Genomic DNA, 27820 nt, shown 5'->3' on the forward strand with positions numbered 1-27820 from the left:
TGGGGCCGCCCGAGCCAGCGGCCGGACCTCGCGCCCCGCCGGCTTTTGTTGTCTCCGCCTCCCCGGCCGCCGGCGCCTCCGGACCGCCAGCCGAGTGCGCGGGGACCTTGGCTCTGCCCTTCGCGGGCGGGGGCTGCGCGGGCCCGGCCGGGGGCGCCGCCGGCCCCGCCATGGAGCTCCGGGCCCGAGGCTGGTGGCTGCTGTACGCGGCCGCCGTGCTGGTCGCCTGCGCCCGCGGGGACCCTGCCAGCAAGAGTCGGAGCTGCGGGGAAGTGCGCCAGATCTACGGGGCCAAGGGCTTCAGCCTGAGCGATGTGCCCCAGGCGGAGATCTCGGGTGAGTGACCCGTGCGCCCGGAGCGCCGCTGCGCCTCCTCTTCTCTCCCGCCCTGCGACCCCGCGCCCCGCGCCGCCCTCCCTCTGCCCGGGTCTCCTCCACTCCGCCCGGCCTTCCCCGGCCGCCGGCGCGCACACACCGGCCCCTTCCCCACGGAGCTGTCCTCGCCGCGCAGCCAACGGGGCGCTCCCCGACCCGGCGAGTCCTCCAGGGCAGCCTGGGCTGAGCCGCTGGGTCGGCTGTGGGGGCGCAGCCGACCGCGGCCGTGGGCTCGGGACTCCCCCGGGGTCGTGCGGGCCTTCCCCGGAGGCTCCTGGCGTCGGCCCGGTGATTCCTGGGGGTCCCCAGCAGAGACATCCTCGGGGCCCCGGCGAGGCAGGGAGCGAGCTGTGCGCTTGGGGAGGGGCGAGGGCCGGGGCGGACGGGCGCGACCTCGGCCAGCGGGAGCGGAACGCCACCTCGCAGGGACTCCTGCCTGGGGAACTTGTACTCGCCTGGCGCTCCGGGCCGCCTCCGGCGGGGAGTCCAGCTGCAGGTGGTCGGCGCCTTGGATCCCGCCCAGGGGCCGTGCCGTTTCTTTGTAAGAGCAGCGCCGTCGCAGGCGGCCTGGGCCCTGCAGCTGCCCGCAGTCCTGCACACCCTCCCTGCGGGCCTCGGAGGAGCTGTAGGGACCGGAGAGGGGTTGAGAGGGGAGCCCGGAGTCTGCGGAGCTCGCAGACACTCCCCCCACCCCCAGTCTCCTTCCTCAAACTGCAAACGTGTCCAGAGCCGCACCGGGTGTGCACGGCGGTGCAGGGTTCCCGGGACCCAGGGTGGAGGGGGGCGGCCGGGAGCAGAGCTCCAGGCTCCTGTCCTGGGGACGCCTCCCAAGCCGGGGGGAGGGGGGTGGCTGGGAGAGACCACACTCAAGTGGAGACACGGGGGACAGGGAAGGACCGCAGCCACAGCAATTCTGAATGAGAGAGGAGCGTGAGGGCCGCGTCCATGGCCGGGCCTGGCTGGGGAACGGGAGGGGGGAAGTCAGCCAGGCCCTTGACCCCTGCCCCCAGGAGGACAGAACCCACAGAACACTGCCTGGGCTCCTTGACAGCCCCCTGCCCAGGGCTCTGGAGATCCCCCCTCTCAAGTCCCCCAGGCAGGCCTTCCTGTGCTTCTGCTGACAGAGCCCTGCCATTGATCGTCAGAGCTGTCTCCTCCCTTGGAGGGGCGATTTTGGTGGGTGCATTTGGGCACCCCGGACCAGCACAAGACCCCCTGCACAGTCGGTTCAGGCTCTCCCCCGACCCTGCCCCATGCAGGGGCCGGGTGCCTGGAAATGCTTGAGCTTTCGGGTGAATCCCCGAGCCCCAGGGTCTCCCAGCCCCAGTCTCGGCTGGCACGCCCCCAAGTCCCCTGGACCCCACAGCCCTGCCTCAGATGTCCACTCCCACGCGGACTTTGTGCCCTTGGGGGCCATCCTACTCTGGATCGCATCCACAGGCCTCTGTCCCAGTTAGGCTGAGACACAGAGTGGCGGAGTTTGGGCCGCCGCCAAGGGCTGGGAGCGCGACGGGCAGGCTGGGGAAGGCGAGGCCGGTTGGCGGCCGGGCCGAGTCTCGGCCTCCTTGGGCTGCAGGGTGCAGGGCTTCAGGGCCCAGGACCGGCAAAGCGCGCTGCTGTGCGTGTGATGGGGGACTTTGCAACTGGGGAGCGTGGTGCCAGCCGGGGCTCCGGGTGCCGCCCTCACGGAGCCTTCCTGCCTGGACTCCCTGTGACTCCTCCGCCCCAGCTCCCGGGGGTCCTGTGGCTGCACCCCGCCCCCCGTGAGTGCCCCGCAGGGCCCAGGCACCGAGAGGAGTGCCAGCGCCACGTGGGGTGAAGGAAGCGGGGTGACCTCCCCAGGCAGCGGCCGGCCCTGTACGCTTCTCCTGCTCCGGCAGCTTGGCGCGGCTCCGCGGGCCTGGCGCCCCCTGGTGGCCGCGTGGAGGCACGACGCTCTCCTGGAGCCGGGCCTTCCGTGTAGTCTTGGGGGCCGGTGGGTGGACTCCTCTGGCCTGGGGTTCCCCCGGGGGTGGGCGTCCGAGTTGGCTGGTGGGGTGGAGGCTCCGTGTTTCCCAGGACTGGAGGGGAGGGAGGGCAGCCCTGGGCCTGTGGGCGACCTTTCCAGCCTCCACCTCCCCAGGGGGTAGAAACTCCGTGGGCTCACGAAAGAGGGGCCATCAGAGCACAAGGGGCTTCTGTTCGTGATGTGTGTAGTTTTTTGGATGGACAGCCAGGCCCAGCCAGGGTGAGGAAAGCAGTCATCCCATTTTACAGGTGGGCCTCCCCCCAGCCAGAGCCCTGCATAGAAAGTGAGAGGGAGCCGCCCCTCAACCTCAATCCGTCTGCAACGGCTGGGAAAAGCCCAGCCCCAGGCTGCATCTCACTCACAGGACATGCACACACTCGTACACACATGCACACACACACATGCACACACGTGTGTGCATACACGTGATGCACATGTACACACACCTGCAGGCCCATGCACACATATATCTGCACCTGTGCACGCATACACGTGCACACACGTGCATACACATGTACACATACGTATGTATAGGTGCCTGTGGTCTCCCGGCCTTTGCCTAGGGGCTTGCTCCCGGGGCGCCTGCTGGCTCTCCTGACCCTTTGACGCCACGGTTCATCATGATCTCTCTGACCCTTCGCTAGGGTCCTGGGGCAGAGGCGCATCTGTCTGTTGTGTTCTCTGCGGCAGCCGCAGAACCTCGCCCGGTTCCTGGCACGGAGTCGGTTCTCAGTCCACACCCACACACGTCCCACTTTATGCCCGGCCATGGTGGGGGCCGTGGGAGGTGGAGGGCCCAGGCCGAGGAGGAGGGACCTGGCTGCCTGGCTTTGAGGTTGGAGGTCAGAGGGGGAGCCCGGCGCTGTCAGCGGCTCCTCGGCTCCGGGACCCCAGCTGGCCAGGGGCCCCCAGCAGGGGCCACCGCTCAGGCCTCCCAGCAGAAACTATTGCTTCTCCGTGCGGCCTGCCCAAGACTGTCTCTCGGTCATGGTCAGCGGGCCTCACAGAGACCACCTGGTGCCCAGCCCAGCCCCAGACCAGACAGTGTGCGCATCCCGCCCCGTTGAGAGGGCAGAGGCCCAGGGGCCTTCCCTGGGTCCCCAGGTGGTCTCCAGCCTCCGCTGAGCTGCTGCTCTGGCCCCTCACCCCCGGAGCCGCTACGGTTTCATCATCCCCAGCCTGAGGACAAGGCTGGAGGGAGGGGGAAGAAGGGTGGGGGCCCAGGGGAGCCAGGAGCCGACAGGGCCACTGCATGATGCAACAGCCTAGGCCCCTGCCGGAGCCCCGGACACACCACCGTGCTCCTCAGAGGGGCAGGGCGTCCTCCCTGGGCCTGGGCGCAAAGGCCAGCCCTGTTGCTTCGCCCGCCCTCTGCCACCTGGGCTTTCTGGCCCCGTTTCTCCACGTGTGACAACGGACATAGGACCGCCCCAAAGGCCGAGGAGTGGGGAGCATGCCGACCCTGTGCGCTCTGGGGGCTGCCTCCAGCCCTGGAGCCCATGCAGGCCCTTCCGGCAGTGGTGTCTAGCAGGTGGGAGCTCTGTCCTGCCCTGGACTCGGGGGGGTCACTCCCCAGGACCGTCTGGCGGGTGCAGTGAGTGGGGTGTCTGGACCTGACTCAGGGGTCACTCCCTGGGACCGTCCAGTGGGTGGGGGGTCTGGACCTGACTCAGGGGTCACTCCCTGGGACCGTCCAGTGGGTGGGGGGTCTGGACTTGACTCAGGGGTGAGTACCCGAGGCCACTGCCACTTCTCCAGCTCCACACGCACCCACTGGGCGATCAGGTCCAGAGCCCGGTGTGCTGACCCCCAAGCCCATGGCACTGCCGCCGAGCAGTGCTGGGCTCAGGCTTCTGGCTGCCTCATGCCACCCCAGCCTGGAGGCCTGCCGTGGGGCCTCACGGCCCAGGCCTTGCTGGGCCGCCAGCTGCCCTCTCCGCAGCTCCCCCAGTCCTGGCCCACCTCTCATGCCAAGTGGGAAGCCTCTGCACTGACCCCTCCCGGGTGCCTCCCTGCCCCTCCCTCACTGAGCTGACGGCGGCCCGGCCTTACCAACGGGTGCACTCCTGGCCAGTCCCAGCACCTGGCCAGTGAAGGCCCGCTGCCCCTACCCTGCTCAGGAGGGCTCCTCCAGGGGCATGACCCGAGGGCGGCACAGCTGTGACCCTCGGGGCAGGCCTGGCATATCCCCAGCACCACAGCAAGCCGGGTCCCCCGGCAGTCATGGGGATGTCCTGTCCACTCTGGAGGGCTGGCCGGCAGTCTCGGTAAACTGGCCCCATGCTGGCCCTAGTTAGGAACAGCATGAGCCTGCAGTGGACAGGTCTCCTGGCAGAGGGGCTGGGGCACACTGGCCAGACGGCAGGTGCACCCTGGAGCCGGGGAGGGGAGCACAGAGCGGGTGTGGGTGCACCGGGCCTGTGCTGGGCCCCCCAGAGACACGGGAACAGGTGTCAGCCAGGCCGGGCCAGGCCAGGAGGACAGGCCAGGCCAGGGGAACAGGCCTCGCCGGGTCAGGTCGGGCCCTGGCCAGGACTCGCCCCCTGGAGAGAGGCTGGCCGGCTCTCCCCAAGGCCTCAGCTTATTTCCGGAGCGTTTCAGACCAGGGCTCAGGACCAGGCCCATGCCTGGTGCCCGCCCTGACCACGTCCAGCCACCAGGCTAGTCCTGTGGGGCAGGCCCCTGCCCACGTTCGGGCGGGGCTCCTGTGCAGGGCCACCCACCCTGTACCGGCTGGCGGCCTTCTCATCGCGCGCATCTAGGAACAGGCCTGGGCAGGAGTCCCGAGCTGCCTGCAGCCTTTGGGCAGGGCTGGTTTGGGTGGGGTGGGGGCCGCGGTCGTCCCCTGTCTCCCCCTGTGGGGTAGGGGGTGCTGGCCTGTCCTCCCTGCCGTGGCCTCTGCCCTGGGGGCACAGCCGGGGCCTCCCGCTCTCCTGACTATTCCTGCTCCAGCCGCAGGTGCAGGGGCACCCTGGGTGTGAGGGGTGCGGACCTGCTCTGCTGGCAGAAGCGTGGGAGCCTGGGCAGGTCGGGGAGCCCCTGCGGGGCCAGGCCAGCCTCAGCCCAACCCGCGTCTGCCTGTGGCCTTGGCGTCAGCTCCCACTGTCCTAGCACACATGCCCCCTCCCACAGGCCGGCCCCCTGGCCCACCTGCACGGGCATCCCTCGGGGGCGTGGTGCCCGGCGTCCTGAGTGCCCCCCCCCCCACTCTGGGGGCTCTCTGCCCCCCAGGGTGCTCCCCAGACTGGACAGCCTCAGCAGTGAGGTCTCTGGGCACCGGCTGCATGGCGCCGGGCTGGGCTGGGCACTGGGACCCGGGCACGAAGCCGCTTCCCCGGGGCTGCCCATGGAGATGCCCCAGGCTGGGTGGCTCCACAGCAGGGGGCTGCGGTCTTGCAGTGAGGGGGCTGGAAGTCCGAGATCTACGTGGTTCCTCCCAAGACCGTACGGGAAGACTTGTTCGGGTCTCTGCTTCTGGAGGTGGTGGGCAACCCTTGGTCTGGGGGTCTCTGCTTCGTCTTTACGAGGCCTGTGCCTGCCTGCGTGCAGATTCCACCTTATGGAAATAAGGACACCGGTCCCTTCAAGTTAGGAGCAGAGCACTTACGTCTGCAAAGACCCCACACTCAAACGAGGCCCCATCCTTGGGTCCGAGGGTTTAGGACCCAATGTGTGGACTACAGACAGGATTCAGTCAAGGTCAGGGGCGCTTCCCATCCAGTGAGCAGGGCTCCTGGGCTCTGGGTGTTCCATGGGGGGTGGGGGGCTCCCTGGGCCAGGGCCTCAGTGCAGCTGTGGGGCCTTGTGACGGGGTGAGAGGGTCAGGCCATCCTTAGCTCGCTCCTCACCCCCACTGGCCCACAAGCGTCTCAGGAAGCAGCCGGGGCCCTGCCCCGTGGGCCTGAAAGTCTCCATCAGAGTCGGGTGGGGAGTAGGGAGCAGGGTCCTCTGCCTCTGACCTTCCCTGGCACTCAACCTGCTGAGGTGTCTCCCTGGTGGCAGGGACCACCCAGAACCTGGTGGGCAGTGAGGGCCCGGAGTGAAGACCTCCACAGGAGGCAGGGCCACCGGGCCGGGACCGTCGTGACTCAGTGGTGCCGATTTGCGTGGACAGGCTTGGGGTCCCTGCCGACGCATGGGAGGCCCTGGGAGGGGACACTGTGGGGGGGCGGGAGTGAGTGTGTGGGGCGGGGCGGGAGTGAGTGTGGTGGGGCGGGGCGGGAGTGAGTGTGGGGGGGCGGGGCGGGAGTGAGTGTGGGGGCGGGGGCGGGAGGCTGGCTCCTGGCTCCGCATCCTGAGGACCCAGGCTGCTCCTTTGTGCTGAACGCTCCTGGGTTCTGGAGGCTTGGCCGGATGACAGGACAGCTCTGGGGGCTCCCCCACGAGCTGTCCCCCCACCCCTGACCTCAGCCCCCAAGAGGCCCAGAGCCCCACCCACCGCCCCCGCCGCAGCTGGAAGGAGGGGCCCTGGGAAGCTGGCGGGGACGGCCAGAGCTCTGGGAGGCTGTGCTGTGCCAGGCCCCGGGCGCCGCAGGTGGACGGCATAAGCACAGCCAGGCCTGGGGCCGAGGGGAGGACGGGGCCGGAGCTGGCCATGCAGGAGGCCCTGCGGAAGCACCAGCTCCGGGCCCTGCCTTCCGCAGCCCGTCTTCCCACCAGGTGCCCGTGAGCCAGGCCAGGCCCGGGTTTGTGGCCCTGCCTCCTTCCTCCACGCCCTGGCCTCTGCCTGGCCCTTGCCTGGCAGCCAGCCCCATCCAGCCTTCCGGAGCTGGCAGGTTAGGGGGCTTGCAGGGCAGGCTGAGCGCCACCTGATCCAACCGCTTAGTCGGTCAGGGCAGAAACTGGGTCCCAGCGAGGGGTCCCCGCTGCTCAGGGCCCTGGTCCTGGAGTGGCTGCTCCCCCATGGCCTCCCTGCCCTGGCCTCGCTGTGCCCCCGGTGCCTGGTGTGAGCACCAACGGGGTGCCCCAGAAGGGAGCAGGTCAGGGGCGGGGCCGTCACGCAGGCCCCATGGGGGTGCTGGGGGGCATCCGTGTGGCTCTGTCCATGGGCTCTGGGCACGCGTTCCAGGTTGCGGGGCATGGTCGATCAGAGGATGGAGCTGGGGGTGAGGTCACAGAGCCCCTCGCACTTGCCCGCAGAGATGGGCCCTGGCAGACCCCGAGGACCGACTTCTCCAAGGCTGGGGGGCAGGTGGCGAGTCCCAGGTGGGGCCGGGTGGGGGTGGGGGCCAGGAGAGGAGCGGGGCCCATGAGAGCCCCACGTGGACCCGGGCCACAGGACAGCCTCCTGAAGTCAGAGCCGGTCCTGCTGACAGTGCCTGAGGTTCGAGCCCCACCCACCAGGAAGTTCCAGCAAGAGGCGAGGACCCTCACCCTCCCACCCATCCATCCTTCACTGCTACGCACACACCCGTAAGCCACGGGCCCCCTCCACGAGGTCAGGGTCTAGTGAGAAGCTCAACCAGGGCTGCGAGGCCCCCCAACCCCCACAGTCCAGGGCCTGGCCATCAGCGGCTGTACCACCCGCCTTTGTGCCCAGCTGTTGGCGCCGCGGTGCGTGTGACCACAGTCACACCCTCAGTTAGCCCAGCAGCCTGAGGGGTAGGTCGGCACGTCTCCCTCCCACGTGGGCAGCCAGCCCTGGACAAGTGCCCCTGCGCCTCCCCGGGGGCGACTTTCCTTAGGCTCACTGTCAGCCCCAGAGGCTGTGGGCGCCTGGGGCCCACGCACACCTTGGGGCACCTTCCCCAGCACCAAGGACACTGTCTGACCCTGGCGGTGACCGCCCAGGCTCATCCCTGTGTCTAAACACGTCCTGGGCACCCAGGGCCGCCAGCAGCACTCTGGCCCCGGGGCTGAGCCGCGTGCTGCAGCTGTGTCCTGCAGCAGTGGGGCTCCGGGCGCCCATCCAGGCTCCGGGCCGCAGGGAGTGCCTCCCGCCACCTGTGACCGCCCGCAGACCCCCCGGGACACAGATTACGCCACCTGCTGCAGGGCTGGCTCAGGCGTTCACACCCGCCTCCCATTGCCTCGGAGCTCGGGATGCACTGGACCCACAGCCGTATTTTAGAGGCTCTTACAATGTTTAGCCCCACCATCCCCGACCTCCTCCCTTGGCCTGGCAGTGGCTGCCCCCAGGGCAGTCAGGCACCATGGCAACCTCTCTTCAAGTGACCTAATACCCAGGTGACCTCCCTGTCACTGTGTATTTGGGGGCTGGGGGGACACTGGGGCAGCTGCGGGTCAGACGCACAGCTAACCACCCTCCCCCTAGAGTAAAGCGGTGTCCCCAGCCAGGAGCAGTTCCCTGGGGCCATGTTTGGTCATCACAGTGTGCAGGGCAGGGGACAGGGAGACCAGGGGCCCCGTGAAGTGCAGGTCACTCCTGAACAGGTCAAGGGGCGGCTTCCAGAAACACCGGTCACACCGCACGGGAAGCACTTGAACCACAGCTCTAGTTGGGACGCAGTCAGCGGCCGGGGGAGCAGGGCGGAGGGGGCGGCCCTCTGCTTGAGGCCAGGACAGGCTTTGGGGTTGGGGGTGGACTCAGCTCTAGAAAGATTGGTGAACTGCGGTGGACAGATTCAGGTGTGAATTTGAGGCTGGGGTCCTTAACCAGGGTGCCCAGGGGAGGCCCAGGCTTAGAAATCCAGGAGTTCGTGAACTCGACTGAGAAAGACAGTACATCTCCTTTTTTGCTCACCTTTAGCCAGAATTTAGCACCTCTTGTCATTATGAACAACGTGGCGATGGCATTCTGGAGTCCAGGGCTCGCTCACCGTGGACCGCTGGGTCCCCATGCCCCTTTACTTCTCGAGCAGATGTCTCCAGGTGCCGCTTCCACTCATGCAGCTTCGCGTTCCCCCTTGCTTGCCCATTTATCACATTTCAAAAGCCGCGTCACCGCACCTGCGGCTTCCTTCACTACACCCCGCACAACCTTTCTTTCCTAAGCGTTATTCTGAGAAAGGGTGTGCTGGCTTCAGTGGACACTCAAGGGCGCAGAGGAAGGAGGCCTCTGCGTGGTGGGCTGGACCCTCAGCCCAGGTCGAGTGCTGGCGGGGCCCTGTCTGCTCCAGGAGAGCCTGTGGGCCAGGGGTGGGGGTGTGGGGCACACAGTCTGAGCCCTTCGGAGTGTCCTTGAGCGCCTACTGCATGCCCGGCGCTGTCCTTGGTGCTGAAACATAGCCACAGCGCTCTCTCTGCAGGCACTGGGCGGCCGTCAGAGGTCTCATAAGCTGCAGCTCTGCCGGCCGTGGTGACCACGTGTTACTTTTGTAAGTTACAAGTAGAGAGAACCCGTGCAGGGTTAGATGGATGCATGTGGTTTACAAGCTTCACAGCTGGCAAAGAACCCACATGCCAATGCAGGAGACAGACCCAGGTTCGATCCTCTGGTGGGAAGCTCCCCTGGAGGAGGGCATGGCAACCCACTCCAGTGTTCTTGCCTGGAGCATCCCATGGACAGAGGAGCCTGGCGGGCTATGGCCCATGGGGTCGCGCAGAGTCAGGTATGACTGAGCGACTTAGCGTGCACACGTAGTGCACCATCATATATGTGCCCCCACCTTGACTGTAAGCAAAGACCTCTCCCAGCCTGGGGTGGCCCGGGACCCAGCGCTTCATGACCACTCTCGCTGAGACGTGGTCTTCCTGCCCTGTCCTCCCTGGGGACTTGAGATGCTCGTTCAGCCACAGCTACCTCCCAGCCCCAGGGCCCTGCGCTGCCCGTGCAGGACTCTTGCCCTGGGTGGACCACCCACCCCCGGCTATTGCTGGTGCACAGAGCCCAGCCCCCACCCCCTCTGCTATCTGGAGTTTCCACCTGGAGGCCAGGGGTCGTGGATGCACTTGGTGTGCAAGGCCAGAGACTGAGGAGGAAGATCCTGAGGCTGTCCCCCACCCAGAGAGGGGGACACAGAGGACCGCTCTGAGGAGGGTGGGCGCTGCCCACAGCGCTCTGAAAGAGGCAGCCTGCTGGGCTAATGGGCAAAGCCCCTCCCCTGGCCCAGGGCCAGGTCTTTCAGATCCAGTGGCCATTCCCAGTGGCCGATGTCTTGGGAAAGAGGTGGGGCCGTAGCAGAGGCTAAAAGCTGGCTGCCCGGACCCAGCCGTCCTGCCAGCATTCAAGCCCAGCTCCACGCTTGAGCGCTGTGTGACCTTGAGCCAGTACTGAACCTTTCTGAGCCTCAGAATGCCTCTGTATAATGGGGATGGTAGCAGCGCCTGCCCCGTGGAGTGGCTGTGAGACTGGGCTCTCGTGTGGCACGCACAGCACAGGGCAGCCAGGTGCACATGCGTCGTGGGGGCGTCATGTCAGGGCACACCTGCTGGAAAGGCCGGCCCAGCCCGTGTCCAGGGGCGGGGGACTGCCTGCTGGGGTGAGGGAGATTGGCCAGCCCCGGGGCCCTGCTGGGGGTCGGCAGGGCACGGGCTGGAGGCGGGGGGACTGCCTGCTGGGGGTGAGGGAGATCGGCCAGCCCTGGGGCCCTGCTGGGGGTCTGCGGGGCACGGGCTGGAGGCGGGGGACTGCCTGCTGGGGGTGAGGGAGATCGGCCAGCCCCAGGGCCCTGCTGGGGGTCTGCGGGGCACGGGCTGGAGGTGGGGCACTGCCCGCCGGGGGTCAGCGGGGCGCGGGCAGGAGGCGGGGGACTGCTTGCTGGGGGTAAGGGAGATCGGCCAGCCCCGGGGCCCTGCTGGGGGTCTGCGGGGCGCGGGCTGGAGGTGGGGGACTGCCCGCCGGGGGTCAGCGGGGCACGGGCAGGAGGCGGGGGACTGCCTGCTAGGGGTGAGGGAGATCGGCCAGCCCCGGGGCCCTGCTGGGGGTCTGCGGGGCGCGGGCTGGAGGTGGGGGACTGCCCACTGGGGGTCAGCGGGGCGCGGGCAGGAGGCGGGGGACTGCCTGCTGGGGCGGAGATCGGCCAACCCCGGGGCCCTGCTGGGGGTCGGCGGGGCGCGGGCAGGAGGCGGGGGACTGCTTGCTGGGGGTAAGGGAGATCGGCCAGACCCGGGGCCCTGCTGGGGGTCTGTGGGGCAGGAGGCGGGGGACTGCCCGCTGGGGGTCAGCGGGGCACGGGCAGGAGGCGGGGGACTGCCTGCCCTGGCCAGGCCCCAGGGCCACACTGGGGGTCAGCAGGGTGCAGCCTGGAGGCGGGGGACTGCCTGCCGGGGGTCAGTGGGGCGCGGGCAGGAGGCGGGGGACTGCCTGCTGGGGCGGAGATCGGCCAACCCCGGGGCCCTGCTGGGGGTCGGCGGGGCACGGGCTGGAGGTGGGGGACTGCCTGCCGGGGGTCAGCGGGGCGTGGGCAGGAGACGGGGGACTGCCTGCCCTGGCCGGGCTCCAGAGCCACGCTGGGGGTCGGCGGGGTGCAGACTGGAGGCAGGGGACTGCCCGCTGGGGGTCAGCGGGGCGCGGGCAGGAGGCGGGTCTCCCCGTCGCCACCGCCGCGTCCTGGGCGGCGCCATGTCTTGGTGTCTCTGCTCCCACTCGGCTCGTCCAGAGAAGCTGGGAATTTCAAGAAGCATCAGCTCTGGGCCCCCCAGGAGGAGCAGCCCACAGTGTAGGAGGGTCCCTTCTGCCCCCGCTTCCAAGCCCAGGGCCAGCCAGGAGGGCTCCTGGTGCAACCTTGAGGGTGGCAGCTGGCTTTCAGAAAGGAGTCCAGCAGAGTCTCAGAGGGCGCTGCAGAGAGATGGGAGGCGATGGGGAGAGGTGCCCACAGGACCCTGCTCATGGTCAGCCCATGGCCAGTCTCGGGCCCTGGCGGCCCACATCAGAGGAAGCCTGTCCTTGCCCAGCTCACTGGGGCCCACCCCTCACTGTCCCTTTGGCCCCTTTTGGGGATGGGGTTGTCTGCCCCAGCCCAGCTGCCCCGGGCGGGGCCATCCTACCTCTGCCTGGTGGACGTGGCTGGACAGAGTGGGGACCGAGACACTCACTGGGTGCCTGGGGTTCCAGATTCCCTGCCAACCTAGAGACCGTCTCTGACAGATGCTTCAGCTTGACCATCCCTGAGGAGCTGAGCTGGAGAAGTCAGGAAGCAGGCAGGTCCCACCTTCCCACTTGCCCCCAGGACCCAGAGGAGGCCAGGGTCCCACCTCTGGGGAGCCGGGCAAGCAGCACGTGCTGAGCTCAGCTGGCTGCCCAGAGCTGGGAGCCCTCTGCGTGTCAGCTTTGGGGGCCCTTTCCAGTGGCTGTCCTGGCCCCTGTCCCTCCCGGGTGCAGGTGGGGTGGCTGCTGGCCCTGCACGCTCCTGCCGGTGTCCTGGGTCACTGAAGGGATGGTGCAGCCAGCAGGGTGGCCAGGGCTGTGTCTGGTGAGGCCCACTCTGCCCTCATCTTCCAGGAGGTTGGTGGGCCCCTGAGTGCCCGGGACATTCATCTCCTCCCCGTCAGTGAAGACAGGGAGGCCTGAGGGCCAATAGAAGGAGGCAGCGTTAGGCAGCATGTCTGAGCCATCGAGCGAGTCTCAGACGCCTCCAGCCTCAGTCTTCTCATCTGTGAGATGGGGATAATTGTATCCTCCTGTTGACAGAGACGGTGAGGCCCATCATTCTCCAAGGAGGCTGGGGGCTGTGGGAGGGCAGGCCCCCTCTGACGTCCACCTCCCTGCTTCTGCTGCTTGCCTGGGCGGGGTCTGAGGGCCTCAGAAAGGAGTACACACGTGTGCACACCCACACATGGTGGGGAGCATGGGTGACTCAGTCAGGCTTCTCCCCACGCCCCACAAGGACTGCCAGATTTAGCAGATAAAACTATCGGAGACCCGTTTAATAAATTGGTATTTCAGGTAGGTAATCATTTGAGGGCATATATCTTGAACACTTAAATTTTGAATAAATGACAAATGCGTTCTTAGGATAAACGTCTCCACGTATGTAGTGCAAGGATGTCCCAGATGTTGGGGAGGGGGTGTGCGTGCATTTTTGTGGTGAAATACACATAATAAAATTTCCCACTGTGGCGATTTTGAGCGTATGCCCGGTGGCACTGCGGCACTGACGCTCGTGCAGCTGAGCCCACCATTTGCAGAGCTTTCCTCTTCCCCAACTCCGGCCCCACTGAACACCCCCACGCCCTCTCTCAGTCCCTGGTCATCACCACGCCGCCGTCCGTCTCTAGGGGCCCTCGCTGAAGCGGAATCCTAAGTGTTTGTCGTTTCAGGACTGGCTTTCAGGCTCCGCGTCGTCTTTGGGGTTGCTCCACACTGCGGTGGCTCGGCGCCTGGTGACTCCCTAAGGCTGTGTGGCGTCCGGCCCCTTGTCTGGCTGGGCCCCCGTGTCTGTCACTTCACCGGACGGTGAAGTGGCCGCTTGGGCTCTTTCCACCATTTGGCCTTCTGCCCAAAGCTGCTGTGCACAGCGGTGGACAAAATCGCATTCAGGTCCTCGCTGTCAGTGCTTTGGGGCCAGATACTTTTATTCTGGAAAATAACGCATCGTTGATCTGAAGTGCACGTGTAACTGTGTCCTGACCATATCTGTGCCCCACCCCAGTCGTGCCTTCCAGGCTGGGCTCGGAAGCGCCCACGCGCGGCAGGGAGGTGGGCGATGCTGTGCCTGGAGGTGCTGCCTGGGTGGCGATGCTGAGTCAGCACCGGGGGTGGGGGGCACCCCACCTGCTCCTGCCCGGGGCCCTCCAGGCAGGCAGGCCACGGGTGACCGGCTCGGTGGCAGAGCATGTCGGCTCCTGCCTCGGCCTCCGCCCTCCTGCTCAGGAATTCCCCTGGGACTGGAATCAAGGGCAGCCTTTCGCTGGGAGAGGCGGGGAGGCCTGGGTCCTTCCGGGTCCTGTGCAGCACTCCGGGCTGAGTGCCCTGGGCCCGTGGCTCGAGCTCCCTGAGTGGGTCCAGCAGGAAGAACCGGAGGGGACAATCATGAGTGTGAGAGGACCCTCGGACCATGCGGGCCCCCAGTGCGCTCTGCACCTCGTCGGGGGGTGACGGGGCCCCTGGAGGAATGAGGGGGTCCTCGTGGGTGGGGGAAGCGCCCCACCACCCCCCTCATACCAGCAGGAAGCATACCAGCTCTGGGGAGGGGTCAGGTCAGGGGGGTGCTGGCTTTCCAGTGGAGACGGAGGCCCGAGGCTGCAGGTTGCGGCCACGCTGGCGTCCAGCCTTGTCTCCCAGAATGCTGGCACAGCCCAGAGAGTCTCTCTTTGGACACAGGTCCCTGAGCACCAGGTCCAGCTTGGGCCTGGTCAGAGAGGCCCCCACCGGCAGGCCCAGCAGCTCTCCGGCTGCCAGGGAGGGTGGCCAGGCAGGAAGCCCCCACTGAGGCCGCTCATGCTCCGAGAGGTCAGAGGCTGGGCAGGCGCTTTGGCTCAGAGGAACCTGGAAGGCTTCCTGGATGAAGGGCTAGACGAGTGGGTCTTGAAAGAAAAAGTAGGGCAAAGGGGAGGGTGCGTGCGACCCGGGGGCTGGGGGAAGCAGCAGGTCAGACGGGCGCCAGCAGGGGTGGCTGTGACCTTGGACTTGGCTGCCAAGTTTCCTGGAGCGGCTGGGTTGGGGGGATTGGTGAGCAGCCGAACCCATTTGTCCGCTCCGTCCTCATTACTGGGCATGGCCGGGGACAACTGCTGTCCCCAGAGGCTCCTGCAGTGGCACCGGGGTCTGCTGTGTTCTGGCCCAGCCGGGGCTGTGTCCACTGCCTTTCCGGGGTGGACAGACAGGCCAGCATGGAGACTTTGTGGGGAACCTACCGAGAGGATCCTGGGGCTGCAGCACCCCCTTCTGCTACTCTGGGATCACCCGGGCAGACGCAGCAGAGGTGGGTGGCACCAGTCCATCTCCTGGGCTACTTCCGGCCCAGAGGTGGGGTGGTCAGGCGAGGGAGACGGGAGAGCCGTACGGAGCCCGTGTTCCTGGGGGCCCTTGTCAGGGACGGGTCTGCAGCATCTCAAGTGAGTGGCCTCTGCAGCCTGGCCTGGGCCAAGGATGAGAGAGCCGCACGGAGCTCGCCCTGGTGGGCGAGGCTTCCGAGGGGTACCTCACTCCCGGGCCCCGAAAGGCTCCCTGGGCCTGCGTCCAGGCCCACATCCGGGGGCCCTACCACCTCACCAAGGCAGCCCCCAAGGCCAGTGCCCACTGGCAGGGTGGCCTGCTCAGGGGTCTCTGAGCGGAAAGCAGGCCGCAGGGAGCACCCTTGTGAGCTGCCTGGCGGGGCCCCCTGCTCCTGGACCGTGGGTGCTGCGGGCTGCCTTGGAGAGGCCGCTTTGCTGAGAGCTGCCTGTCCAGCAGGTCTCTTTGCAGGCCAGCCTTGGGGGGGCGTTCCAGGGCATGCGGCGCTGCGGGGAGGGGGCCTCGGCTGGCAGGCCCTGCAGTGGGTCTGGCTCATGCTGTGGCAGCCAGGACCAGAGCTGGGGCTGCGGGGAGTGGCGGGGAAGGGGGAGAGCCAGCCATGGTGACCGCCTAAGCGTGTGGGAGGGGGGCCCAGGAGGAGGTGGGTACTGGGCCGGAGCAGGGCGTGGCCAGGCAGGGGCCTTATATTTCGCAGGGGAAGCAGACAGGACGTTAGCATGCAGACCGGGATCACCGACTCAAGACTAGGGGCGGGTAGAGAGTACGGGTGGCTGATGGTGGCCTTTGAGCGCCCAGCGTAGGGCTCTCGTCGTTGTCATGGGGAGAGGGGGCTCGCTGGCGGGGGGGCTGCCATGCTCCATGGGGAGCGAGCTGGCGCCCCCCTCGCATCCCCACGCCGGGAGGAGCCCCGTGGGGCAGGAGCCAGGCGGAGGCCCGGGCTGCGGGAAGCTCCGGGGCTGAGTGCGGCCGCCGCGGTTTCCGGGGGAAGGGGACGGCGCGGCGCGCGGCGGGGCGGGGGCTGCGGGAGGAGGCGGCCCCGGACCGTGCGCGCCCGTGCTGCGCAGGGCTGCGCGGGGCGGCGGCCGCCAGTGCGTCCTGCTCTGCTGCGCTTCCGCTCGCCCGCTCCGCAGCCTCTCCCGGGCGGACCCCAGACCTCCATGCACCAGCGCCTGGAGTCGCACGCCGCCTGCCGGGACCGCCGCCGCCGAGAAGGGGGTTCGGGCTAAGCCCGGGGCTGGCATCCAAGCGCGGGGACCCGCCGTCGCCCGCGTCCCTCCGCACTTCCATCCCCGGGCGCGTCACCCCGACCCTTCCTACTGATCTTCCTCGCCGCTCACCCTTTTTCCCCCATCACCACCGCCCAGACCCCACCTTCAGTCCGGCCTACCCCACCTTCGCCCCCAGCGCAAGCCCCTCGCCGTCTCCGTGTGCGCCCCATCGGGCCCCCGTCCTCACCGCGCCCATCCGTCCCCCACCTTCGCCCCGTTCCCACGCCCCACTCGGCTGCCTCCTCGCCACCCATCCGCGTTTATGCCGCAGCCCCCTCCTGCAGCAAGCCCCCCTTCCTCCCCCATCAAGCCCGTTCCCCTCCCCTTCGCTCTCGGCAGCCCCCGTGCGCGCCCCGCCTGCCGCCCCCAGCCAGGCCCGCCTCGCCCACTGCGGCAAGCCCCTTCCCCGCCAATCACAGCGCCCCCGGCCCCCCTCCTGCGGCGCGGCCCCCCTCCCCTCGGCGCTGCCGCGCCCACTGCGCCAGCGCCCGCTCCTCGCTGCGCCAGGAGCGCGGCCGCCTCTCCAGACCGCGCCGGCTGCGGCTCCGCGCGTGCGGCCCTCTGTCCCTGGCCGGCGGCCGCTGAAGCCCGGGCGCTCGGCCTTTGTCCCGCCGCCCGCGCTGCCGCCCCGGGGCGGCGGGGTTCCGGAAGGGCCGGAGGGACGGACCCCTCCCGCCGGGCGCCGAGGTGTCGCAGGCGACACCCCTGGGTTTCGGCTCCCCGCCGGTGACGGAGGCTTGGCGGCGGCTGCGGGCCGGCTCGGTGATGCTGGCAGGTGGCCGGAATGGTGGAGGGGCTTGGGGCCGGCGGTGAGGTGCTCCGAGGGGGCTAGGGGAGCGAGGCGGGGGCGGTTGCGGGGTGTGTTGCCGCGTTAGGAACCAGGGATGGTGGCGGTTGAAAAGCCCTGTCCGCGGTGGGTCTGTGGCTGCCCCCCGGGTGGACCCCAGCCCTCAGGGCTGACCTGCCGCAGACAGAGGCCAGGCTCAGACGCCTCTCGGGTGGGAGGTGGGGCAGGGTGAGAAGATGCAAAAAGGCGGCCTGGGGATCCCACGGTGGGCGGTGCCCAGGGAACCCGGGGTTGCTTGTCCGGTGCCTCCCCACCCACCACGTCCAGCCTGATGGACATGCCCGGGGGGTCCTGCAGACCATCGGAGCAGGAGTGGGCACGGACAGTCTCCAGAGAAGGATCTGCGGCTCTGGGAAAGCCTCTCCCCACCCCGCCCCGCCACAGGAGGCCGGCGGGGTCCAGGGCAGACTGCAAGGGCGGGGTGGCTAGGGGCCCCTCCCTGCTCTTCCAGCCCCGGCCTCCCCTCTGGTGTTTGGGGGCCCCGGTGCCCGGAGCTGCCCGCATAGCTGTGTTCCGAGGGGTCTGGGGAGGCTGGCTGTCTCCACTGAATTAGCCAGTGCATCCTGGGGGTGGCTGGGGGAGCTGGTGCCTAGCACCCGATCGTGGCTTCAGAGGCTGGTGCCGCAGGCGGTCTGCGTGCTCCTGTGTGAGCCGCAGAAGCTTCTGGAAAGATGGGCTTGGCCTGGCGCCATCTTCCCGCTGCAGTCTCCTTGGGAGGGCTCCCAGGCACCAGTCAGGACTGCTGGGCTGGGCCGGCACAGACGTGCACTCTGTCCAGCCTAGGAGGCGAGGACCACCGCTGGCATGGCGTCTTGGGCTCCAGTGCTGGGGTCACAGAGCTGGTGGGCGTGAGGAGGGCTGTGGCCATGTGCGCAGGTGGCAGGAGGCGTGAGCCTCAAAGATGTTTAAGCTGTAGAGATGGGATCTAGCACCGAGGAGCAGGAGTCTGGGGGGACTCCGGGAGGCCTGAATATGGGGGGGCTGGCTACGTGGTCTGCTGTCCAGCAAGGGGAGGACCTGCCATGGGGTCAGGAAGCGAGTGCGGGTGTTTTAACCTGGGGAGGGCAACGGGGTGGGGGGGGCGGGTTCGGAAACGTGGGGGTGGGGCCCAGAAGTGGGGGAGCAAACCCAGCATGAAACAGCCCTCCCCTCTCACCACCCCCCCAAAACCTGGATCACGAAAGAAGGTGTCACAAAGACAGAGGAAAGGGAGAATTCTAGAAGGATCTAGGCGGCTGTGGAAAGAGCAGCAGCTGCTGAGAAAGACAGGAGGGACCGTTGTGGACCAGCCGTGGACCAGCCGTGGGGTGGGGGGGTCAGTGCAGGTGGGACGGGTCAGCGGGCAGAGGGGGCATGCTGATGCCTCCCAGAGGGGGCGGGAGGGGGAAAGTGGTGATGAGAGGGGTGGACTGGGCCGCTCTAAGGTGGACGGGAAGCCAGCCGTGCCCCCACCTGGCCCAAGGACCCCTCCCTACTCTCCAGGCGTTTAACCGAGAAGAGGTGGGGTTTGGGGATGGAGATTTGAAATGATGGGAAGAGAATTGCATCCGTCCGCCTTGCACACCTCCAGGGACCTGGAGCTCATGCCCTCCTCACACTGGCAGACCCCCCCCCCACTATTTGGCTAAGATGGGGGGAGCAGGCCTGCTGTTCAGGAAGGCGCCCCGCAGAGTCTGCCCTCTGCCCGGGAGGTGTCCCGACCCACAGGTGACCCTGGAGCGTGGGCCCTGACCACTGGCCACGACATCCGCCCCGCAGCGGCTCGGGGCGCCTCGGCCCAGCCCGCCCGGGGCCCCAGGCCGGCGCCCAGGCTCTGGCTCCGTGTCTTCACTCCCGTGTGTGTCCACCGAGGGAGGGAGGGACGGGGGCTGTGCTGGGGCGGCCGGGAGAGCGCGGGCGCCCGGGCGGCTGGACGAGGTGGCGGGGGCAGAGGCCAGAGCGGGCAGCTTCCTCCCAGCTGCGGTGCCCAGGAGCCCCTCCAAGCCGGCCAGCGAGGGCTTCCTGTGTGTCCTGGATCGGGTCGGGGGAGGGGGTCAGGTTCACCAGGGGATCGGGAAGGTTGGGGAGGGGAGACAGGAAGCCTGGGACGCTGCCCCCAAAACCCACCCCGTGGCGCAAGTGCTTAGGTGCTGGCAGCCTGCAGCCCCCTGCCCGCCCGCCCCCAGCTTACCCCCCACGGGGCTGGTGGTCCCAAGCAGCAGGGAAGGCGTGCTCCTGGCCCATTGTTGGTGGGGAGGTTCAAACCCATCTGGCTGGGTGCACAGCCTCCAGCACCCCGGAGACGGCCAGTCTCTGCCAGCTGGCCCTGCGGAGACCCCAGGCCCGCTGTCCTGCCCCGCCTGCTGTGAAGGGCCAGGCCTAGGTCAGAGTCAGCAACGGCCGAGAGGAGGCCTCCGGGCGCCTCCTCAGGTCCCAGCCCCTCTGCCGGGTGCTGCCTGCTCACCCCCACGCTGCTCCCACCCCAGAAGCTCTGCTGGTCAGACCGAGTGCCCAGGCCCCCGACCCCAGCCCCACATGGCCTCCATCCAGGCGGGACCCCTGAGGCCACTCCATTCTGCCCCCTCGAGGCCGGCACAGGAGGGAGCCTCCTCCTGCACTGCTCAGACAGGAACTGTGGCTGGTGCAGGGTGGGCTGGGAGTGGGGGGTGGGCTGAGGCGGCCCAGTGGGTGTGGGGCCTGAAATCGGGCAGCCTGAGCCGCGTGACCCTTCACTGTGTAACTTTGGACACGAAAGCTAACCTCAGCCAGCCTGTTTTCTGGTCTGCAAAGTGGGTTCACACTCAAAACCCGGACCAGCACGTTTTGAAAGGTGCGCCGTTCACCACAGGGGCCACCGGGCCAGCCTCAGCGCTGTCCTGGCGCTGCTGTGAGCTGGGCCACTGGGAGCCAGTGCCTGGGCGGCAGCAGGGGACGGTGGAGGCCCTGAGGGGCGCAGGCGTGTCCTACCGAGCGGGGCAGGGCTCACAGCAGGGCCCCACTGGACGTGTGTCCGCTCATCCTGACGAGAGGCCCCTGCATCTGGCCAGCCCAGAGCTATGGGTGGGCAGCCCCCCAGCTTGCAGGGCCTCCTGCCCTTGGTGGGAGCCGGCACGCCAAGCTGCTGTGGGGAGGCTGGGGCTGTCCTGCCCCTCAGGCGTCCTCTCGTCCCCCTGCCCTCAGCCTGGACGCCGAGGAGGGCTGCCGGCAGTCCTGGACGCCCCTCGCCCTCCTCCATGAACCTGGAGTCTGGCGGGCCCCCACCACCACAGGCCCTGCGGCCTCTGTGCTGAGTTTGGGAGTTGAGCTGAGCTGCTCGGGGCGCCTGGGACACCTCTTCACGTGGATGGGGTCAGGGAGGGGGGCTGGGAGCGGCACCCACACCCTGCCCTGGCTCTCAGGGCCCTGGGAGACGAATTCTGCCGAGGGCAGCGCGGCCCACGTGGGGCCCAGGCCCTTCCCGGGTCTGCCTCCCCTGGGCGGCCCCCCACCCCCACTGTGCCCCCTCCTGGGGCCAGCCCCCCCAGCCCCTCCTCTCCCTCACGCCAGCCCCTCCCCACAGGCGAGCACCTGCGCATCTGCCCCCAGGGCTACACCTGCTGCACCAGTGAGATGGAGGAGAACCTTGCCAACCGCAGCCGCGCTGAGCTGGAGACAGCACTTCTGGAGGGCACCCGGGCGCTGCAGGCCACGCTGGCCGCCCAGCAGCGGGGCTTTGACGGTGAGCAGGCTCGGGGGCCACGGACACTCGCGGTGGAGGTGGGCACCTGAGGCCTCCCCCGGGGGGCGGGCCAGAGCGCGCGTGGTGGCAGGTCGCCTGCGGGCCTCTTCATCTGCTCAAGGAGCCAGCGTGTCTGTCCCGTCAGCCCTTCGGAGGGGACCGTCCACCTCCAGGGGCTCCCCAGCACCCAGAGCTCTCCCAGCGCCTGCCAGGGACTGGCCTGGGGCGGGCCACCCCAGGCTCTGGAGCTGGGAGCTCTGCGTGAGGACAACAGGGCGCCGCGAGCGGGGGCCCGTGGTGTGGTCCCGGTGTCTGTGGGTCAGCGGTTCCCTCCGGGCGTGGCTGTCACATCTGGCCCCGGAGCAAGGAGTGGTGGGACGACTTGGTGACGTTTACTGTGGGCCCCTCGGAGGGGGCGGCGGCAGGGGCCCCCGGAAGCGACCAAGCTGTCAGAGCCTGCACGTCACCCACTCAGGACGCTCATCTGTGTTAAAAGCGATTCTTCACCCTCTTCCAGTCCCACCTGGGCCCCCCAACCCTCTGCGTGCCACTTCCCACCCCAGCCCCACTGCTGCACCTGGTCTGGCCACCCCAGGTCTCCCAAGCACCCCTCCCCAGGCCGCCCGCACCAGGGGGCCCTGGTCTGAAGTATTCCAGGCCCTGAGCCCAGCGGGCCCATGCTGGCTGTGTTCCAGAACACAGCTCTCCAGCCGCAGTCACCAGGGCTGTCATCTGAGGATGGGGCAGGGGGCTGGGCATGTGCGTGGCGGCCCCATGACCACCCCCTGTGCTGCTGGGCTGGTCGCTGAGCTTTCTGGAGGCCAGGCTGGGGTGGGGACCAGGCCCCTGGGGGGGATGGGAATATGGACTGGCTGCTTCCTCCCACAACCCCCACCCAGGGGGCTGCACGTCTCAGCCAGGGCTGTGCCAGGGTCTCCTGCCCGAGGCCCTGGGTGGGGCGGATGTGGGCACTGGTCCAGGGGCTACAAGCCTGACATCCCCATGGCCTCAGAGCAGAGCTGAGCTGGCCTGGACACCCGAGGGTGGGCCTGGGTGGGGAGGGGTGGCCACAGCTCCTGAGGACGCATCTGCATGGGCGGGTGGTGTGCCCTGTCCCCTGCAGTCTCCCTGCGAGAGAGGAGGATGATGTGGGGGCCCCAGTTCTCAGCACATAGGGCAGAAGCATTTTCCCCAAAGCCCTGGGGTCTGCTGCCCACGGTCACCCCGCACCTCCACAGCCCTGACTGGACTCTGGACGTGTCCTGAGGGCTGCAGGGGGCCCTCTCCAGACCCCCAGGCAGGCCGGCTTCCAGAACCAGAGGGAGGGCCACGTAGAGAGGCGGGAGGGCAGGAAGCCCAGGAGAGCCTCAGAGACCTGCAGGGTGAAGGGTGGACAGAGACACCCGGGGGGACTGAAGACTCCCCAGGACGGGGGACTGGCTGGGTGACAGTGGGGGTAGAAAGGAGAGCTGCTGGGAAGGAGAGCAGGTGAGGGGCACCTAGGGCCTTCCCCGCAGTGGGTCCCACCCCAACTCTGCACCTTCCTCCCCTCGGAAGCAGTCCCTTCCAGGTGCTCGTGTGGGGCTCAGGTCAGAAATAGATGCTGGACACTGCAGTCTCCAGGCCGGGAGGGGGAGGGCTCAGGACCCCGTGGGGGCTGGCATCCAGGGCCCCCGCAGGTTCTGATGACTCAGAGCATCGGGGGTGTGGGGGCGTCGCTGGCAGAGCCCCCAGGAATGCCAGTCGGGGCTGCTGCAGCACGTGGGGTGGGCAGGGGCCCCTGAAGGCCTCACGCCCACCTTCCCCCGCTCCCAGATCACTTCCAGCGCCTTTTGAACGACTCGGAACGGGCGCTGCAGGAGGCCTTCCCGGGCGCCTTCGGAGAGCTGTACACGCAGAACGCCAAGGCCTTCCGCGACCTGTACGCCGAGCTGCGCCTCTACTACGGCGGCGCCAACCTGCACCTGCAGGAGACGCTGGCCGAGTTCTGGGCGCGCCTGCTCGAGCGCCTCTTCAGGCAGCTGCACCCGCAGCTGCTGCTGCCTGACGACTACCTGGACTGCCTGGGCAAGCAGGCCGAGCCGCTGCGGCCCTTCGGCGAGGCCCCCCGCGAGCTGCGCCTGCGCGCCACCCGCGCCTTCGTGGCGGCGCGCACCTTCGTGCAGGGCCTGGGCGTGGCCGGCGACGTGGTGCGCAAGGTGGCCAAGGTGCGCGCCCCGCCCCCTGCCCCGCCCCTCCCCGCGGGAGGGGTGGGTGACCTGGGTTGTGAGCTCTGCCCTGGGCAAGGGCCCAGGCCTGTTGGAGCGGGAAGGGGAGGGGCCTGGGGCTGGACGCCCCAGGGGTCAGGTGGACAGGACATGAGAGGGCTGCCCGCTCCCTGGCTGAGCGGTGGAGTGCGGTGTCCGGTGTGGGAGGGCATAAGCGTCAGAGCCCTACGGGGCTGGGTAGAACCCACCTCTCTACCCCCGCACCCCACCACTCCCCCAGCGAGGGCCCTCAGTAAGTCGCCCCGGCCTCGGGGCCCTCGTCTGCATGGCGGGCAGTGTTCTCGCTTCCCCAAGGAGGTTTCGTGACCGCAGTGTTCCCGGGGGAGTCCCAGCATGGTGACCGGACTGGTTGGACTGAGCGCGCTCCTTCACTGCCCGGGGCCGCAGGCCTGCTTGGTCATTTGGGAGGACACAGGGCCCCAGTAAAGGCCCCGCCGTGGTGGGGCAGACCTTGGCACCCTGACTCCCACCCAGCCCTGCCCGGGGCTCTGTGGCTTCGGGGTCAGACTGCCTTGGCCCTCCAGGTGCCCCTGAGCCCCGAGTGCTCGCGGGCCGTCATGAAGCTGGTGTACTGCGCCCACTGCCTTGGGGTGCCCGGCGCCCGGCCCTGCCCTGACTACTGCCGCAACGTGCTCAAGGGCTGCCTAGCCAACCAGGCCGACCTGGACGCAGAGTGGAGGAATCTTCTGGGTGAGCCCCCACTGCGCGACCGCCTGCAGGGGCCTGGCCCTTCGTGGCCGCCCGCGCCTTCGTGCAGGGCCAGGGCCACCTCTAGAGTGGGTGGTCCCCGAGGCTGGGGGGCAGGGTTCCCTCTAATCTCCCAACGGAAGGTGCCATGGCCAGCTGCCCGGGAGGGTGCCCTGAGGGTCAGGTTCCTGTCCTTGCCCACTGAGCGAGCACGCCGAGGTGCACGCGTGAGACGCATGGCAGGGCGACCCGTGCGCGAATTACCGTGTGCACTGCTGCCACGGGTGAGCCGGCTGGCATGTGCAGACGTGAGGTGGGTCACCAGACGCACTCGTGTGTGCATCTGCTCGTGTGAGGTGAGCCAACACGCATCCGTATTGACACCCGTGGTGACACAGGCCAGCACGCATACACGCCCAAACACAGGCTGACATGGACGTGTGATGGCATGATGCGAACACTGTGAGACATGCGGTGACGTGTGCACACGGTGGGCTGGGTGTGTGTGTGCCGGCAGGCGTACGCTTAGACACACGTGCTCAACCTATACCCGCGTGCCAACACATCAGGAGCGCGTGTAAGAGGGCTGGCCTGCAGTGAGCAGACGTGCAGAAATACTGTCTTGTGCGGGCTGACATGCCTGCGCGTAGCACAGCCATGAGCCAGCGTGTGTCCATGCAAAGTACCCCGTGTTTCTGTTCACGCCTGGGCCAGACTCCATGGTGCTCATCACGGACAAGTTCTGGGGCCCGTCGGGTGCGGAGAGTGTCGTCGGCGGCGTGCACTACTGGCTGGCGGAGGCCATCAACGCCCTCCAGGACAACAGTGACACGCTCACAGCCAAGGTGCGGCGGGGGAGCAGTGGGCAGGGGAGGGGCCCCCAATGCGGCCTGGCGCCCGTCAGGACCCCTGCGTGCTCCCCCAGGTCATCCAGGGCTGCGGGAACCCCAAGGTGAACCCCCAGGGCCCCGGCGCTGAGGAGAAGTGGCCCCGGGGCAAGCTGGCGCTGCAGGAGAGGCCACCCGCGGGCACGCTGCAGAAGCTGGTGAGCGGCCTCTGCCGGGCTGGCCCGGGGTGGAGAGGTGGGGGGAGGTGGGCGGGGCAGGCTGGCGGGGGCACCTGGTGGCCTGACCACTGCTCCACAGGTCTCCGAAGCCAAGGCCCAGCTCCGAGACGCTCAGGACTTCTGGATCAGCCTCCCGGGGACGCTGTGCAGTGAGAAGCTGGCCATGAGCTCGGCCAGTGACGAACGCTGCTGGAACGGCATGGCCAAGGGCCGGTGAGTGTCCTGCCGCTGCGGCCCCTCAGCGTCTCCGTGGCCCCGGGTGCGTCATGCCCTGCGCCGGGTCTGACGTGGGACACCCCACGGGACCCAGAGCCGGGACGAGGGCCAGATCCCCACCGCATACACAGGCTCAGTGCGTCCACGCTCTGCTGCAGGGGCCCTTGTGGGCTCCTGGCAGCCCTTGAAGTCCTTGGGGGGTTGGGGGGGGGTGCTTCAGGCTTGCCACCACCCTGACGGGAGGAGCGGTGGCTGGATGGGTGTTGCTGGGGCCAGGCCCCTTTGTGGGGAGCAGGACAGTGACCCAAGGTTTGTCTCTCTGGCCTCCAGGTACCTCCCCGAGGTGATGGGTGATGGCTTGGCCAATCAGATCAACAACCCCGAGGTGGAGGTGGACATCACCAAGCCCGACATGACCATCCGCCAGCAGATCATGCAGCTGAAGATCATGACCAACCGCCTGCGCGGCGCCTATAATGGCAACGATCTGGACTTCCAGGACGCCAGTGAGGGCAGGCCGGGGGCAGCTGAGTGCCCGGGGTGGGGCCCTGGGGTTGGGGTGGGGGTGCCAGGGAGCCCCAGCTGGGGAAGGGTGTTGGGGGAGGGGGCGGTCTCCTATCCCCGGGGCCCGGGTGGCTCTGAAGGCCCGGCTGCTGCCCAGCTGTGGTCCCGGTCCCCCGCCCTATCTCCGACACGGCTGTGAGCCGGCCAGGACGTCCGCCCAGCCTCGGCAGACTCCAGGAACTGCCGTCCCCAGTGCGGGAGGCCCAGGCAGAGGGTTGTTGCTCTCGGGGTCCCCCAGAGCCTCCTCCCCTTTCCTCCCCAGGCGACGACGGCAGCGGCTCGGGCAGCGGCGAGGGCTGCCCGGATGAGATGTGTGGCCGGAAGGTCGGCAGGAAGAGCGCCAGCTCGCGGACGCCGCTAACGCACGCCCTCCCGGGGCTGTCGGAGCGGGAGGGCCAGCAGACCTCAGCTGCGGCACCCCCCCCGCCCCACGCCAGTCCTCTGCTGCTCCTGGGGCTCGCCCTGGCCCTTCCGGCAGCTGCGCCCCGGGGGCGGTAACTGCCCCGGCCCCAGAGACCGCGGCCAAGGACCGACTTTGCCAAAACCCGCAGCAGACGATATTTAACTCCCTGGGCCGGGAGGCCCCGGAGCGGGACAGGAGGGGTCGCCGAGGGACCCGGCTTGTGACTGTGCTGGGGATGGGGCGGGGGGCTTCGCCCGGCCCCCCGAGCTTGTACTTTTGTATGGGGCCCTCAGGTCAGCCGGGGACAGTGTCCCCCAAAAGCCATGCGTTTCAGAGACCTCGAGGTGCCGCTGGCCGTCTCTCCCCGGAGCCCCTGCAACACCGGGCCGGGTGAGGAGGCCGCCTGGGCGGTGTCCGGCTGAGCGCGGGCTGTGCCCCCCTCCCCCACCACCGAGCACCTGGGGGTCAGGTGTCTGAAAGCCACGCCCAGTCCTCAGGCCCAAGAACCCCCCAGAGGGTATCAGGGTTCCCGCTGGGGCCGAGCGGGGCCTTTGGGATTATGCATGAGCCCTGACCCCACCCCCAGGACCCTGTCTGGGCCCCCTCTCGGCAGCCGCGTTGGGCTGCGCTCCTGGCCATTGGCGAGGTCCACACGGGGACTTTCAGAGACGCCGCCTGCCCCTGCCCTTCCCCACCCCCACCCAGACCAGGGCCACGTCCCAGCTCAGGACGACGTGAGCCAGGGCCGCAGCCGACCCCTGGCCGCCGCCTGGCCGCGGGGACGCTGGGTGGCTGGGGAAATCTGAGCTCAGGGCCAGCGAGACCCGGCGCCCATGCCAAGGGCCTTCCCTTCCCTGACCTTGCCGGCCGCAGGCCAGGGCGCTCTACAGTTAAGGGCTTTCCTAGCCGCACCTCCTCTACAGGCCTCTCCCGCCCTTCTCGCCCAGAGCTGCCTTCTCGGCTTCTCCCCGGAAGCTTCTGAGGGTCCCAGGTGACCTTCCGAAGCCCTGGGGTCTCTGCAGGCTCCTCCCCAGGCCGAGGCCCGCCCTCCTAAGCCCCATCCACTGCAGGGTTTGGGGAGGGGCCACTCCCTGCCAGAGAGGGCTTGGGCCGGGCAGAGTGGTCTTGAGGGTTGGGGGATGCTGAGCCACGTAGCCAGGCCAACCTCCTGACCAGCCCCTGGGCCCCGAGAAGGCTGCTTCCTGCCGCTTTGCTTTTCCTCACGGGGTGGAGGGCTTCCGGGCTCTGGGACACGCGGGGTCCAGGGCTGCTCACACAAACACGCCAACCGTATCAGAACCTTGTGCCGGGGCGGGGTCGGGCCGGGGCCTCCCTGCCTGCGGGTGGGAGCCAGCTGGACTCCCAGCCCGGGGGCAGTGTGCCCGGACAGCCACTCGGGCCCGCCCTCCCTTCGTCTCTGGACGGGGCGGCCCTGTGTGGTCAGTGGCCCTGCCAGCTGTGTCTCGGGCTGCACGGCGTCCGCAGGTGACGTGTGTTCTTCGAGTCCTCGTATGAATAAAAGGCTGGAGACCGCGCATCGCAGCAGTGATCCCGCCGTACCCCACCTGGCAGCAGGTGTGCGCCGTGGGCGTGCCTGGCACGCTGGGCCGGTAGGGAGGTGAGGGC

General features: G+C 68.6%; 1 protein-coding gene across 1 annotated transcript; it reads left to right on the plus strand.

Moving 5' to 3' along the window:
* GPC1 (glypican 1) lies at positions 1-27729 on the plus strand. Its single transcript, XM_070787034.1, has 9 exons — positions 1-336; positions 20833-20991; positions 22807-23198; positions 23783-23948; positions 24660-24790; positions 24871-24990; positions 25091-25224; positions 25558-25733; positions 26054-27729. Exons 1-9 carry the CDS (start codon positions 171-173, stop codon positions 26287-26289), a joined length of 1680 nt encoding a protein of 559 aa, XP_070643135.1. The 5' UTR covers positions 1-170; the 3' UTR covers positions 26290-27729.
* Positions 27730-27820: the final 91 nt, after the last annotated feature.

The sequence above is a fragment of the Bos indicus genome, chromosome 3 (assembly GCF_029378745.1).
Source record: "Bos indicus isolate NIAB-ARS_2022 breed Sahiwal x Tharparkar chromosome 3, NIAB-ARS_B.indTharparkar_mat_pri_1.0, whole genome shotgun sequence".
In the NCBI taxonomy this organism is placed as follows: Eukaryota; Metazoa; Chordata; class Mammalia; order Artiodactyla; family Bovidae; genus Bos; species Bos indicus.